This window comes from Triplophysa rosa, linkage group LG22 (genome assembly GCF_024868665.1).
Source record: "Triplophysa rosa linkage group LG22, Trosa_1v2, whole genome shotgun sequence".
Taxonomy (NCBI): Eukaryota; Metazoa; Chordata; class Actinopteri; order Cypriniformes; family Nemacheilidae; genus Triplophysa; species Triplophysa rosa.
Genome location: NC_079911.1, coordinates 8,616,277 through 8,630,251, shown reverse-complemented (window position 1 = coordinate 8,630,251; position 13,975 = coordinate 8,616,277). Strand labels below are relative to the sequence as shown.

The 13,975-nt window shown below is 35.8% G+C and overlaps 1 protein-coding gene across 1 annotated transcript in view; it reads left to right on the top strand.

The window, feature by feature from the left end:
• Positions 1-8,416, top strand: part of gfra2b (GDNF family receptor alpha 2b) — a 59,316-nt gene extending 50,900 nt beyond the window's left edge. The window contains exons 8-9 of the mRNA XM_057320261.1: positions 4,667-4,717; positions 5,437-8,416. Coding sequence (XP_057176244.1) covers positions 4,667-4,717; positions 5,437-5,589 — 204 coding nt within the window. The 3' untranslated portion in view covers positions 5,590-8,416. The remainder of the gene's footprint in view (positions 1-4,666; positions 4,718-5,436) is intronic.
• The last annotated feature ends 5,559 nt before the right edge of the window (positions 8,417-13,975 follow it).

The following is a 13,975-nucleotide window of genomic DNA, read 5'->3' as shown; positions in this document are numbered from 1 at the left end:
TTTACTGAATCCATAAGGAACATCTATTATCTTTAATTTGGTCTGTTTTCGAGTATATCTTTATGCGGTTTAAACGAGCTCCAGCTGTGTTCTGAACTGGAGCTCAAGAAAAGCTATTGAAATGATGACAGAAAAAGCTATTTCCCCAATAATAATCTAGATTTTTTTCAGATGTAACGTAAATAAATTAATTACGAAGAAACAAAAAAACACAAAAATCGAATTGAATTCTACGGCCCATCATCAATTATTTTCAGAGAATTCAACGGCCCGTCATCAATTATTCCTAACATATATACAGTATATGTAATGAGGATATATATATATATATATATACTGTATATATCTCCTCATTGGAGGCTGAGCCCTCCTAATATTGAAAACCTAGAATCGCCCCTGGCTAAATGTAAGAGAGAACTTCTTAAAGGACTAAAAGAACAAAATTAACCTATGTTGACTTGGGTCACATGTTGGAAGCTCAAACAATAGACAAATATTAATAACAAGTAAACAGGCATCACACATAAAACAATCGCCACAGCTGTGTTACATATAAGACATTTTTCGTAATAAATCAATTGTTATACTCTTAAAAAAGCTAGGTTATTTTCAACCCATCATTGGGTGCAAAAGGGGCAACCTCAACTATTGGGTTGTAAATTAACCTGTGCTGGGTTGTTTAACCCATTGTTGAGTCATATGCAAACATTTTCCTGGGTTAATTTAACCCAATGATTGGTGTGGTCCCTTTTTGACTATGGGTTGAAAATAATCCAACATGTTTTATAGTTTACACCCCTAATGGTCAACGCACACGCTTTAGAAATCTCAAGCCTACACTGTAAACCCGAATAAGTTGGGAAAACTGATGTTATGATGTTCCCAATTTTAAGTAAGCAAAACTAGTCAGTTTTGAGTTTGTTGTACTGTTGTTGACTCCTTCTAATTTTGAACATTTATTTATTTATAAATGTTTTTTATAAATAAATAACATTTCATTTATTTAGCTGTAAATAAAAAAAGTTACTTTACTAAATGTTCAAAATTAGAAGGAGTCAACAACAGTACAACAAACTCAAAACTGACTAGTTTTGCTTACTTAAAATTGTTCAAAATTAAAAGGAGTCAACAACAGTACAACAAACTCAAAACTTACTAGTTTTGCTTACTTAAAATTGGGAACATCATAACACAAGTAATCCCAACTTATTCGGGTTTACAGTGTAGATGCTCAAATGGAAAATACAGCTTTGCCCCTGGCTCTTTCTCTAAGAAAAAAATCAGCTACATCATGCATATTAATTGTTGTGTTTGGAGGACAGAAGATGTTTGGTTCGGTCAGCAGTGTTATTTGGCCTCCACAGGAAGCTCTGTCTTTCCTTACGAGTGATGTCATCATAAACTCTAATTTGACAGCTAATTCAAGTTTGAAAGAGGCTGCATTATAGAGATACAGCATTGTCCGACCACCTCCATCATATCGAGCCCTGCAGTTCCCCCTTTAAGTCCTGAGGAGTCAGTTATAAGCCCCTGGGTGCAGAAGTAAATGACTGTATTCTCTCATCCGTGCTGAAACAAATTACGAAAACATCACAGACGGGAATATCATCGAGTCACCCGGGGAAATAACTCGTTTAATTTGTGTCTCAGGCAATAGTAGTAGGAAGCAAAAATTGTGAATCTGTAAAAGTGATTATCTGACAGAGCTGCTCGAATCTGCCTGACGATTTGGTGCAGTTAGATTGTGTTGAACTTATGCAACAGTATACTAAGAGAAGAAAACGCTGCGTGAATAAGTGCGCGCACTCCAGCACATCAAATCTCTGATTATTTCTGTCTGTCATAGAAGTTGTTCCCTTCTATTACAGAAAATCATTTTTATATTTAATTTTCACAGAGAATGTCATTTTGCTTTGTAGCCAAAACGATTGTTTGGGACTCCAGAGCTTAAGTTTGAACATGTTTAAATACGAATAATGGACCGAAACACATTTTCTTTGACTTAACTTCATTTTTTTTGTAATGTTTCATTCTGAAGAACAACTTGACCATGTTTATTTAGATCAGATGTCCAAACTTCAATATGCAATGAATGATAACAAACAAGCACAAAACAAACTGTATGTTTATCAAGATTTGTGTGATGAAGACTATGTTGTTAAAATAGGGCACTGCAACTGTTCTCGCTCATCTGCTCATGGTGCTTTGCTTGAGGATTGTGTTTGTTTGTTTGTTTGTTTTAAGCAGCTCGTCACCCATCTGAAAGTCAACGTTTTGTCGTGCAAAATTTCTGTATGCAGAGATGTTAATGTGGATCCCACAGGCCTGCTTTTCTTTTCTCTCTCTTGTGTTTGATTGCGTTCAGAAACACTGCCTTCTGAACCATAAAACATCCTTAAAACTTTGCATGCCTTGTGGGGAAAGTATTTCAAAGAATCAATCAAGCAAACCATTGTGTATTTTTTTTTTCGTTTTATGCAAAACGTCCTAATTACGTTTTGTGGCGAATAAGCTGCAGTTGTTGGCTTTATAAAGAGGCTGCAGTTGCTATTTTGTAATAACAAGAAAAGACAAGAGAACATTTATGACTGTTTACAATTTAATAAACCATGACTACCTGAAACCTTTTTCATTAATGTTTCACAAGTTCCAGTGCTTTAAGATCATCTGCTCAAAGCACCTTGAAATGACAGCGACAGTTGGTAAAGAACGCCACACATAATTTCTGTCTTCAGGGCGATCAACTGCACCAATTTCTGACATTTACAGAGTCTTTGAAACTAAAGTGTGTAAATTCTGCAGCACTAGTGACATCAGACAGAAACCCCACCCCTGTTTGTCAGTGGTCAAGAAAAAAGACAGGTCAGCCCCATTGGTCAAGCTGTATCGAACAATCAACCTTCCTTGAAGGTGTCTTGTTATATTAAGCCAGTGTATAGGAAAAAAGAATAACATTGAAAAATTAGACCCATTATTAATTCTTTATTCTATAGTCCCACTACAGCTTGGTATATGATTGGCCCATACTTAAAAAATGACGCACCATAATGAAGTATGTGGCAATGCATCACGGGTTAATGAGTAACTTTATCTTGTTTCCCAGTAAAAATATCTGAACATCCCCAAAACAAGATAAATTCACCAGATTCGGCACTGCGTAACACCAATTGTAAGATATGAACGTTTTCAGAGAATCCACCTTGAATATTAAGGAACATAAGTTATTAAATTGCCACAAGACAAAATAACTCATATTCAGAGTACAATCTTGGAATAAAAACTCTTAAAATCTTATCCAGTTCAGCTTGGCATGCTGATTTTGTTTTACAGAAATGTATTAATTTTTTTAGAAAAAGACAAAAATACTCATTACGAATCTGATGTTTTGTCAGTGTAGATCATGACCCGGATTAGGGATGTGCAGGAATGTTCGATACCCAATAACTATTCGAAAATTAAAAATGCTATTCGAATATTCCAATTTTTCATAAGAACAACAACTGCGTCACCACAGGGTAAAGTTACCACTACAGAAGACCTTAGAGTTGTCACGTCTTATTTAACGCTTCTTCACTTCATCCGTAATAATATACAGAAAATATTAAAAATCATTTGTATGTGTTCCTAAATCTTTGTTCACTCAGATCGCAAGCTAGTTTAAATATTTTAAGTTTACACTCCGGATGCCCGGATCGCGGTTTATGCTCGGCTCACATCACCATATTAAAATGTTTCAAAACTGGCGAGCCACAGAATTCGTTAACATTACTTACATTAGGTATAAAAATACCAACGTAATATTAAATGATGAACAATAATTCATTTATTAACTTGTTCGGAGCGGTTGTTCTTTGTAAATTCATATTCGTTCGTTACAAATATATTAAGTAACTTTCAACAACATGAAAATGTATATTTCACTGCAACTATTGTTAATTAATTTGGCCTTAGCATAAGACTGGCACCTTGTATTTTTTAGGATCTTAACAGTCGGCATGAGGTATCAAGCCCGTTTACTTTATTTATTATCAACATTATAATTAATAAAGGCAGATATTCTTGTCAGATCTGGGTTTTGTTACCGGGAGTTAGAAGAGTAGCGCGGTTTCTCCGCTGTCGGCTTGTTAACCGACTGAGGAACGTTCAACCGGTGTAAAATAAGCCTATATGCTTGTTTTTCTTATCAAGAACATGTAAAACTAAATAAACAAGATAACCATATATCACAGACTGTCAGTATGCATTGCATTTGTTCGTTTTGTTTTGTATGTTTGCGTTTTGTTCGTTTTGTTTTGTATGTTTTCTTTTTGTATTATACTGTTCGGCGCAGGTTTAAATGCAGTTTTTATGTATTTTTCTATTTTTTCAACATTAAACCTATATACAGGATATAATATTTATGCGTTATGAATATTCAATGATAATTATAAGCTGTTGTTGATGTTAAATTGTGACTAAATAAAAACGTAACAAATGACGTCATTATTAACTTAATTTAAATAAACGAATATTTGAATATTAGTTTTTTTATGAGCTCAAATATTCGAATATGAAATTATTGAAAAATGCCCATCCCTAACCCGGATGTGATAAAAAGGACACTGTACACAGTATACAGTTCATGGGTAGAATTATAAGAATATTAAATCATTTCTTTTTTTTACAGGACAGTGAGGAGAAGTGTTCTCCCTCCAGCAGTTTTGAATGTGCTGATGAGGTAGGCCACATGTCACCCAAATTCATCTAAAAACGAAGGGTCATGTATATTTTTGGTATGTCTTAATTTATGGTATTCAATATTGAACTCAATTTAAATATGCAGAAGTTAGTTACAAAATCACAATGAAATAAATTCAGAGGGAGATTCACAAAAATACATTTAGTCATTTTCTCCCTATAACATATGGCCATGTCTATGAAATCCAGGTTAAAGTCAAACAATGTAATTGTGAGGTTAGAAGCCTCAACAAATAAAATCAGCCATAGAAATGATCACTTTCATTTATAATATGAGAAATACAGAAACTACAAATTTTACAGACATTACGTCTAATCACTTTGCACAAAAAATACTGGAGGTTGGCTTCAATCTTTCACATGTCCTTGCTCAGTGAATAGTAAAGATATGGGTAGTCGACAAACTGTAAATGTGTCCTACGGTGTGACAGCAAGAAAAAAAAACTAAAAATGAAGATAAATCTCTCTTATATTATAAACCTAAATATGAATCATTTAAAATAATATATTATTATCAGCTTGGTTCACAGATGAAAAACATTTTAATGATTAAATATTCTAGATATTTTTTTCTTTTTATTTTTCCTTTCTCTAATCAAAATGTTTCACGTTAAAATGCTTTGAGAATTTATTTTTCCAGTAATTCTCTTTTATAGGTGTTAATAAAGTTTGCACTTGACATTTGTAATGTTTCTGCAGAATGTGCTGAACCCCAATATGGAGGGCTCCATTGACTCAATAGGATCACACCAGACAGACAACAACAGAGCCAGACATTCAGCTGTGACTTCAATCAGCGTTTCTGTCGCCACACTGACGATAGCCTGCGCGCTGGTCAATCAGCTTCAGTAAACACAGCCTGACTCCACAACTCCAGGAATCATCTGATGGAATCTTCTGACCTCAATCACAGAACTTCTTAAAAGCGACATTGATCTCTCTCTATTTCTCTAAGTGTGTGTATGTGTGTGTATGTGTGTAGCACACGGCATCTTTAAAAACCAGTCGCAACAGAAAACAACAAAACCTTACGAGGAGTGTTTAAAAGACTCCTAGTAGCGCCACTGCCCCATCCGAGAGAGACGGAGGAAAGCCACAGGGAGGTTTGAAAGTGACGTGGATGTTGTGAAGCTGACAGTTCTGAGAACAGAGAACTCAATGGAATAAAACTCCAATCTTTTCTTGCGAGGACGACGGTAGCCAACATGCTACAACATACAGCCATGAGTTTCAGAAGAAGCAGACCCATCTCTGTATATTTTCCCTGTCAGATATACAGCAACCATTAAGAAAATATATCATCAAGAAAAAACACCTCACACGAGTACAACAATGGCCACTGTCTTGATCATAACAAAAGTATTATATGTACTATAAATGTTTCTTTAGTTAAAGGAAAGAAAAACCGATAAAATTGAATCTTGACATGTGCCGTTTTTAAACATATTTCCACAGACACGGATTATTCAACGGCAGATTTCCAGAGGAAAGGGCTGAAGCGCACTGCCCTGTGTACAATGTGTAAAATGTTGTTTGTAAGTACATGAGCTTTTTTCCTAAAGAACCCGAGCATGCAAAGCAGGCAGACGCGTGGAACAGCAACAAAAGGAAAGCCATGTGAAACGTATCACCGCGGAGAGCCGCCAGTGCCAATGATGTTCGTTTTAGGCCGTTATTATGTGTAATCATTTTTCTTGCCAAAAGACTTGGATTATATTCATCAAAGAAAAGTGATCCAGGGAGAGCAGAACAATAGATCAATTTGCGGAGCGGGTCAATCGTTGGTGTATTTTATATAGTGTGCAATCTATCGTGTGGCCTTACTTTTTTGTCTTTGCTCTGTTCCACTCTCTTATGTAACGGTTTCCGACCGCACCACTCGCGGAGTATCGCCAAAACCGGCTGACATAATCTGAGATGTTCAAAAATAGCAGCTCCAATGACGTCTTGGTTTATTTGTGATGCTTTAAAATGAGGCGAGACAAAAGTTCAAGAATGTGTACGAAGTATTTGTTTAAATCTGAATAAAAACATCATAGTACTGTCTACAAGAGTCGTGGTGACATGAACGAGCATCTTTCACTATTTGCTTTCAAGGTACCTGGCGCAGTCTGTCAGTATTGTTAAAACGTAATATTTGAACTTAAGGCAGAACTCAGTTTTACACTTATTGAGGCATTCCAACTGTATCAGATTGCTCAGCATGTTTAGTGTAGCAATGATGTCTCAGATTTAAAGGTCTAGTTTGCCAAAAAAATTTAATTCTTTCATCATTTCATTTCCAGACCTGCAAACTCGGAAGAGTTGAAAAAGGTACCACACATACAATTTAAATCCCTTTTGGGGGTCTGGGGCATCCTCTCACATCCCCCATGACCTATGATCAAAATCTATTGGCCTGCACAAGTTTTTCAAGTGCACAAAACGTTTGGAACGCGCTGACATTGTAATGCCTGTTTCTGTGTTTTGAATTTTCAAAATATGCCCCCCCCCACTCTCCCACAAAAAATTCTTCAGATCTCCACGATTCAGAAGAATGGCATATTTTGATTCAAAAAGGCGAATTTAGCCAAAAAGCGGCTAGTTTGCAGGTATGCATTTCAAACCTTTATGACTTTCTTATGCAGAACCAACACGTTCTGGCGTGATTAGTAACTATTTTACAAAGTGGCTAATTTGTATGATCTTTCCGATGTTTTAGTACGATTTGCTTCTACGCCAGTGATGTTAGGTTTAGGGGTGGGGCTTCAGTATTGCAATTTATTATGTTTTTGTATGATTCACATCATACAAATCCCTCGTTATCTGGTTTCTGAGCAGTTTTGAGATCAGTTTTTGCATTCCATTTGACTTTGTAGATAAAAGCCTTTTCTAAGAAAAAGCACCAAAAAATAATCAGGTAGAACATCATAATTCCAAGGCGACGAGTTACGAGTTCCCGAGATCAAGTGCACAAAAGAAGATATTTTCAAGAGCGTTTGTAATCTAACCAAAATTAACCCTATTGACTTCCATTGTATGGATACAAAACCACAGAGACATTTCTCAAAATATCTTCTTTTGTGTTCTGCATAAGAAAGAGTCATTATACAGGTTTTGAACGATATCACGGTAAATAAATGATGACAGTTTTTATTTTTGGTTGAGCTATCCCTTTAAATTTTTCAGATCAGGCAAGTAACAACCAGACAAACTTTGCTTTGGTGTAATGGTCAACATTTTAACAAAAAATACATTGAAGTTGGATTTGTAATTAGTTTTATTTTATTTTAATGGTAATAATGAAGCACATGTGCAGACTGACAAAAAACAAAAACAAAGCAACACTGTGTAGATGTGTGCTCTGGCCAAATTTGTCTGTAAATTCCTTATATACAAAGTATGTGGCATTCACTTTACATTATATGGAATGGTAAATGACTCCCTGTATAAACTGTCTGAAATTGTGAGAAATTAAGTCAAAGTAATTAACTTTGTAGGCTAAATAAAGTGTTTTATAATGCAGCCAATGACATATTATTTAAACCTATTAATTATGCAGAGACGGCAAATAAAATTGAATAAATGTTCACTTTCAACTACACTACAAAGACATTGCAGTACTCTTTTTTTTTAACACAGGAAGATCGATTGCATTTTATCCAAAGACTGGATGCTGGTAGAAATTCAGGGCTTAAAACAACCTCTACTTTTTAAGACTATAGTAAACAGCTGTGATAAACGTCGCTGCCCACCAGATATCAGCTCAAGGTTTAATGCTAATCCTTTACAGCTACTACATATGGATGGAATGATGCAAACAAACACATGGGTGCGTTGTCACTGTAAGATGTTTGCTGTCACATTGCCTGCCAGCTGTAGCTATTTGGCTGCTTCTATTATTTTATGACACTGCTTATCTGCTCTTATAGAGCTTCACAGATATTTTTTCTGTGAGATCATTGATGCATCACAACATGCTAATTTATCATTTCGCAGATGTGAATTAGAAACACACTCTACCGTAAACGCAGACGTGATGTGTCTCGGCCAATGTGCTGCGAACACATGATACCATTGTACATTATTAACATGTATTCTTGCGTTACTGTGTAACAAATCTCAGTATTCAATGGCGAGATAAAATGACCTTTAAATGTTGGTTTTAGTATTCAGGTGGTTAGTTATGAACTTGTCAACTGTCTTAACTAACTTGATATTTTCTTCAATTAGCTTTACTGTTACAAACATACATGCACTGTAAAAAATGTCACTTATTTCAACTTTTGTTCAAATTTAGTTCAAAAGCTGCCTTACTTTTTTAAGTTAAATCAAGTTAAATCAAATTGGCTTTGCAAGTCATTTGAACTTAAATTATATTAAAAAAAGTTGCATTTTGTATAACAAAAACATTACTTTAACCAATTTCCAAGGTTTTTTACAGAAAGCCAGGAAAAAACTTTTCAATACAGTACTGTAGAGACACATTTTTGCATGCAAAACCCGGAAGAGAGTTAGCATTTTAGCACTTCCAGTTCCATCACCAAAGCTTGTTTTTTTTTTGCTTCCTTTTTGCGAAGTTCCAAATGTCTATTGGACAAAACCATAGGCTTTCTTCATAAGAACCAGTATGGCGCTAACTTCCAGGTTGGCCTACAAAAATACATAATCTCTGCGGTACTCTATAAGTAGGAGGCATTGTGCTACAAAAGGTCTTCACATCGATCCCACAGAAGAACTATTTTTGGACCCTAAAAAATCATTCAGTCAAAGGTTATTAAAGGGGTCATATGGCGCGAACACGTGTTTTTCTGTGTCTTTGGTGTGTTATAAGTTGCCCATGCATGTATTAGACACGTAAAATTGCAACAAAAAAAAGTGTGGGAACAAAAGATGCATTCTATCTAAAAGCGAATGCTCACCCAGACCTGCCTGAAACGCCTCGTGTAACCACACCCCCACAAATCTACGACAGTTCATGGTATGAGTTGACAAATGTATACGCAAGTAAGATGGGTGTACCTGTCAGTACAATTGCTTTGGAACCTGATGTTCCAAATATGGTAAGAGGCGTTACAATTCCGTCACACGCTTGCAGAATTCGACCAATCACTACGCACTGGTTAACTGGCCAATCATAGCACACCTCGCATTTCAGAGCCATGAGCTTTGTAAAAAATCTGCGCGTTTCAGAGAGGCGGGGCAAAGAGGAGATACAAACATGCACGGTATGTGGAAAATACAGCGTTTTTTAACCTCAAATCGTGTAAACACATTACATTACATCTCAAACAAACCATAATATTCGTTTTAGCTGTGTCATATGACCCCTTTAAAAAAACATTTCTTTCTTACCTTTTGAAAGTCTGGAGAACCTTGTTAAACTTGTGTAACAGAAAGGTTCTCTGGATGTTAATGCTACAGTACCTCATGAAACCTTTCGGCCAATAATGGACACTTCTATGGTATTGTGTTTATTTGTAGGAGTGGCAATGACGAGAATGCATCTGACACATTTTCGAAAAAAAAATTTAGCAAAAAAAACCACCCATACAGAACTGAAACCAGCTTGGACCGAAACAATACCCTCTCAGTTATCCGCCCAAATTTTCTCCACCACTCCCAGCTTAAGCATTTTGTCTAGAGATGCTGTATATTTTTAGCAGTTTCATGCCTTCTTGTTGTCCTTCATCGCTAAGCTTCCATCTGCTCCACTTTCCTCCTTCACACAGCCTATCATGTGTCTATCTATCTTCACTAATTTGTCTCAAAACATGACAGATAATTAATATGTTTCATAGACCCCCATCTGCTGTTCATCTACAAGGGCAGATCAGTATTAGACCCATATGCCGGCAAAACAATCTCCCCAATATGTTGTGGTGCGTTTCCATAAATGAATGTCTAAACGTCTGAGATCAATGCGTTTATTTCGATTTCTTCAGAATTTCTCCCTATTACAAATATCTTAATTACTATTAATGTAATAAATTTTGTTTTATGTGCTTCAATGGACAAGAAAATCGTAGGAGTTAACAAGGGTAATCTCATACATTTGCTAATTTGATTAGTGCATAATCTTATATAAGTTTCATTCATTTTTAATCAATGTTTAAATGAGATGTTTTCAGTGTTTTGCCTTCTATACTGTACATAACTGACAGTATGAATATTGTTAAGATGAGCTATTTACTGTAATTCCTTCATTTAACATGCAGTCTTACCAAATACGCATCAACGCTTTTCGATATTTGTTCAACATTGTGGTAATTTCCAACAGCCAAATGAGCTGCCTAATGTGTCCAATAAAACCATAAACAGTTGAAGTCAAAAGTGTACATCCCCCTTTGCAGAATCTGGAAAATGCTGAAATTTGGGGGGAAAAAATAAGAGGAAATTAAAAAATTAAGGTTTATTTTTAATTCAGTCCTGCCCTGAACAAATTATTTTCACACCAAAGAATAATAACAGAATTTCTAAAAATAGCCCAGGTCAAAAGTTAACATCCTCCTGATTATTAATACTGTATGTTACCTGCACAATCAATGAAGGTTTTTATGTTTTGTCATAGTTGTTTAAGAGTTTCTTGTTTGTCCCGAGTCATTAAACTGTCCACTGATCTATGTTCTCCAGAATCTTTGCTTTTTCAGCATTTCTGTATATTTGACTCATGTCCAGCAGTAACTGTATGATGTTGAGATTCCTCTGTTTACATTGAGGACAATCAAGAGACTCATTCACAACTATTACAATAGACAGAAACATTCAGTGATGCTCATGAAGGCAACACGATTCAATTAAAGTCAGGTGGGTGTAAAACTCTGAAAATGTTTTTTGGTGTAAATTGTTATTGTTTTGTTTATATATCTTTATTTTTTCATTTAGTAATGTCTTTCAGAAGCTATAAAAATACATATATGTTTCTCAGGAAATTAAATATAAACAATTTGCACCAAAAAAACATTTTCAGAGGTTTACACTTTATGAGTCTTGTTGCCTTCATGAGCATCACTGAATGACTCAGGACAAACAAGAAACCCTTAAATAACTATGACAAAACATAAAAACTGTCATTGATTGTGCAGGTAACATCATACAGTATTAATAATCAGGGGGATGTTGACCTGGGCTATTTTTTAGAAATTCTGTTAGTACTCGTTGGTGTGAACTTCATGTTAACATTTCTTTCGTAAAATAACTGTTCAGGGCAGGACTAAATAAAAAATAAACCTTAACTTCCTTAAATCGCTCGATGACATGACCAGCAAATTGGGCACTATTTTCTCTAATACATTAGAAGCTGTCGCACCTATGAAGTCAAAAAAGATTAATGAGAAAAACGCAGCACCATGGTACAATAGCACCACTCGCGCCCTTAAAAGAGAAACACGTAAACTGGAGCGCAAATGGAAACAAACCCAATTAGAGGTCTTTAAAATTGCGTGGAAAGAGAGTGCAAACTGTTATAAAAAGGCACTAAAAGCAGCAAAGGCCGAGCACCTCCGTAACCTCATAGAAACTAACAAAAACAATCCAAGGTTTTTATTTAGTACAGTTGCTAAACTAACAAATAAACAGACTTCACCTGACCTGGGTATTCCGCCGCACCTTGGTAGCAATGATTTCATGAACTTTTTTACAGAGAAAATCGAAAACATACGAGACAAAATAGTAAAATCTCAACCTCCAAGTCTGTCCTATAAATTAGTACCAACCATCGCCCCAAAAGAAAGGCTACAGTGTTTTTCACCTATAAAACAGGAAGATTTAATTAAACTTATTGCAACATCTAAACCTACAACTTGCTTATTAGACCCCATACCAACTAAATTATTAAAAGAGTTATTACCCGTTGCAATTGAGCCCATTTATAACATTATCAACTCGTCAATTAATCTAGGCCATGTCCCAGGAGCCTTTAAACTGGCCGTCATTAAGCCTCTTATCAAGAAACCAAACTTAGACCCCAATGAACTAGGAAACTATAGACCGATTTCAAATCTCCCTTTCCTGTCTAAAATACTAGAAAAAGTAGTGTCCACTCAGTTGTGCTCTTTCTTACAAAATAATGACATACACGAAAAATTCCAGTCAGGCTTTAGACCGCATCATAGTACTGAAACTGCGCTCGTTAAAATTACAAACGACCTGCTTATAGCATCAGATAAAGGTAACATCTCACTCCTAGTCCTGCTCGACCTTAGTGCTGCGTTCGATACTGTAGACCATAAAATACTTCTAGATCGCTTACACAATTATACCGGTATTCAGGGACAGGCACTACAATGGTTCAGATCTTACTTATCAGACAGACATCAATTTGTCCATTTAAATGGGGAATCATCAAATCTAACGCAAGTAAATTATGGATTACCTCAGGGATCGGTTTTAGGACCCTTGCTATTCTCCATATACATGCTGCCCCTTGGAAACATTATTAGAAAACATGGAATTAGCTTCCACTGTTATGCAGATGATACTCAGCTATATATCTCATCAAGACCAGATGATTCCTTCCAACTATCCAAATTGGCAGAGTGCATCGACGATATAAAGCATTGGATGACTTGTAATTTCCTTCTTTTAAATTCTAATAAAACAGAAATATTACTTATCGGACCAAAGACACGTGAGCAGAATATTTCGGATTATGACCTGCAAATTGAAGGCTGCACTGTTACTCCAACAAATACAGTTAAAGACCTTGGCGTTATATTAGACAGCAACCTGTCATTTAAAAATCACATCTCAAATGTCACAAAAACAGCCTTCTTCCACCTTAGAAATGTTGCCAAATTGCGAAATATTTTATGTGTGGCTGATGCAGAGAAGCTTATTCATGCATTTGTGACCTCAAGACTTGACTACTGTAATGCACTGCTTAGTGGTTGTCCTGCAGCATCAATAAACAAACTACAGTTAGTTCAGAATGCAGCTGCCAGAGTTCTAACCAGGTCCAGAAAATACGATCACATAACCCCAATGTTATCAACCCTTCACTGGTTACCCATTAAGTATCGTATTGACTTTAAAGTTCTTTTAATTACTTATAAAGCCTTAAACGGTTTAGCCCCTACCTACATAACAGAGCTTCTACCACACTACAACCCATCACGCTCTCTAAGATCTCAAAACTCCAGACTTTTGATAACACCTAGAATAACTAAATCCACCAAAGGGGGTAGAGCTTTCTCATACGTAGCACCTAAACTCTGGAATAGCCTCCCCGATACTATTCGAGGGTCAGACACACTCTCCC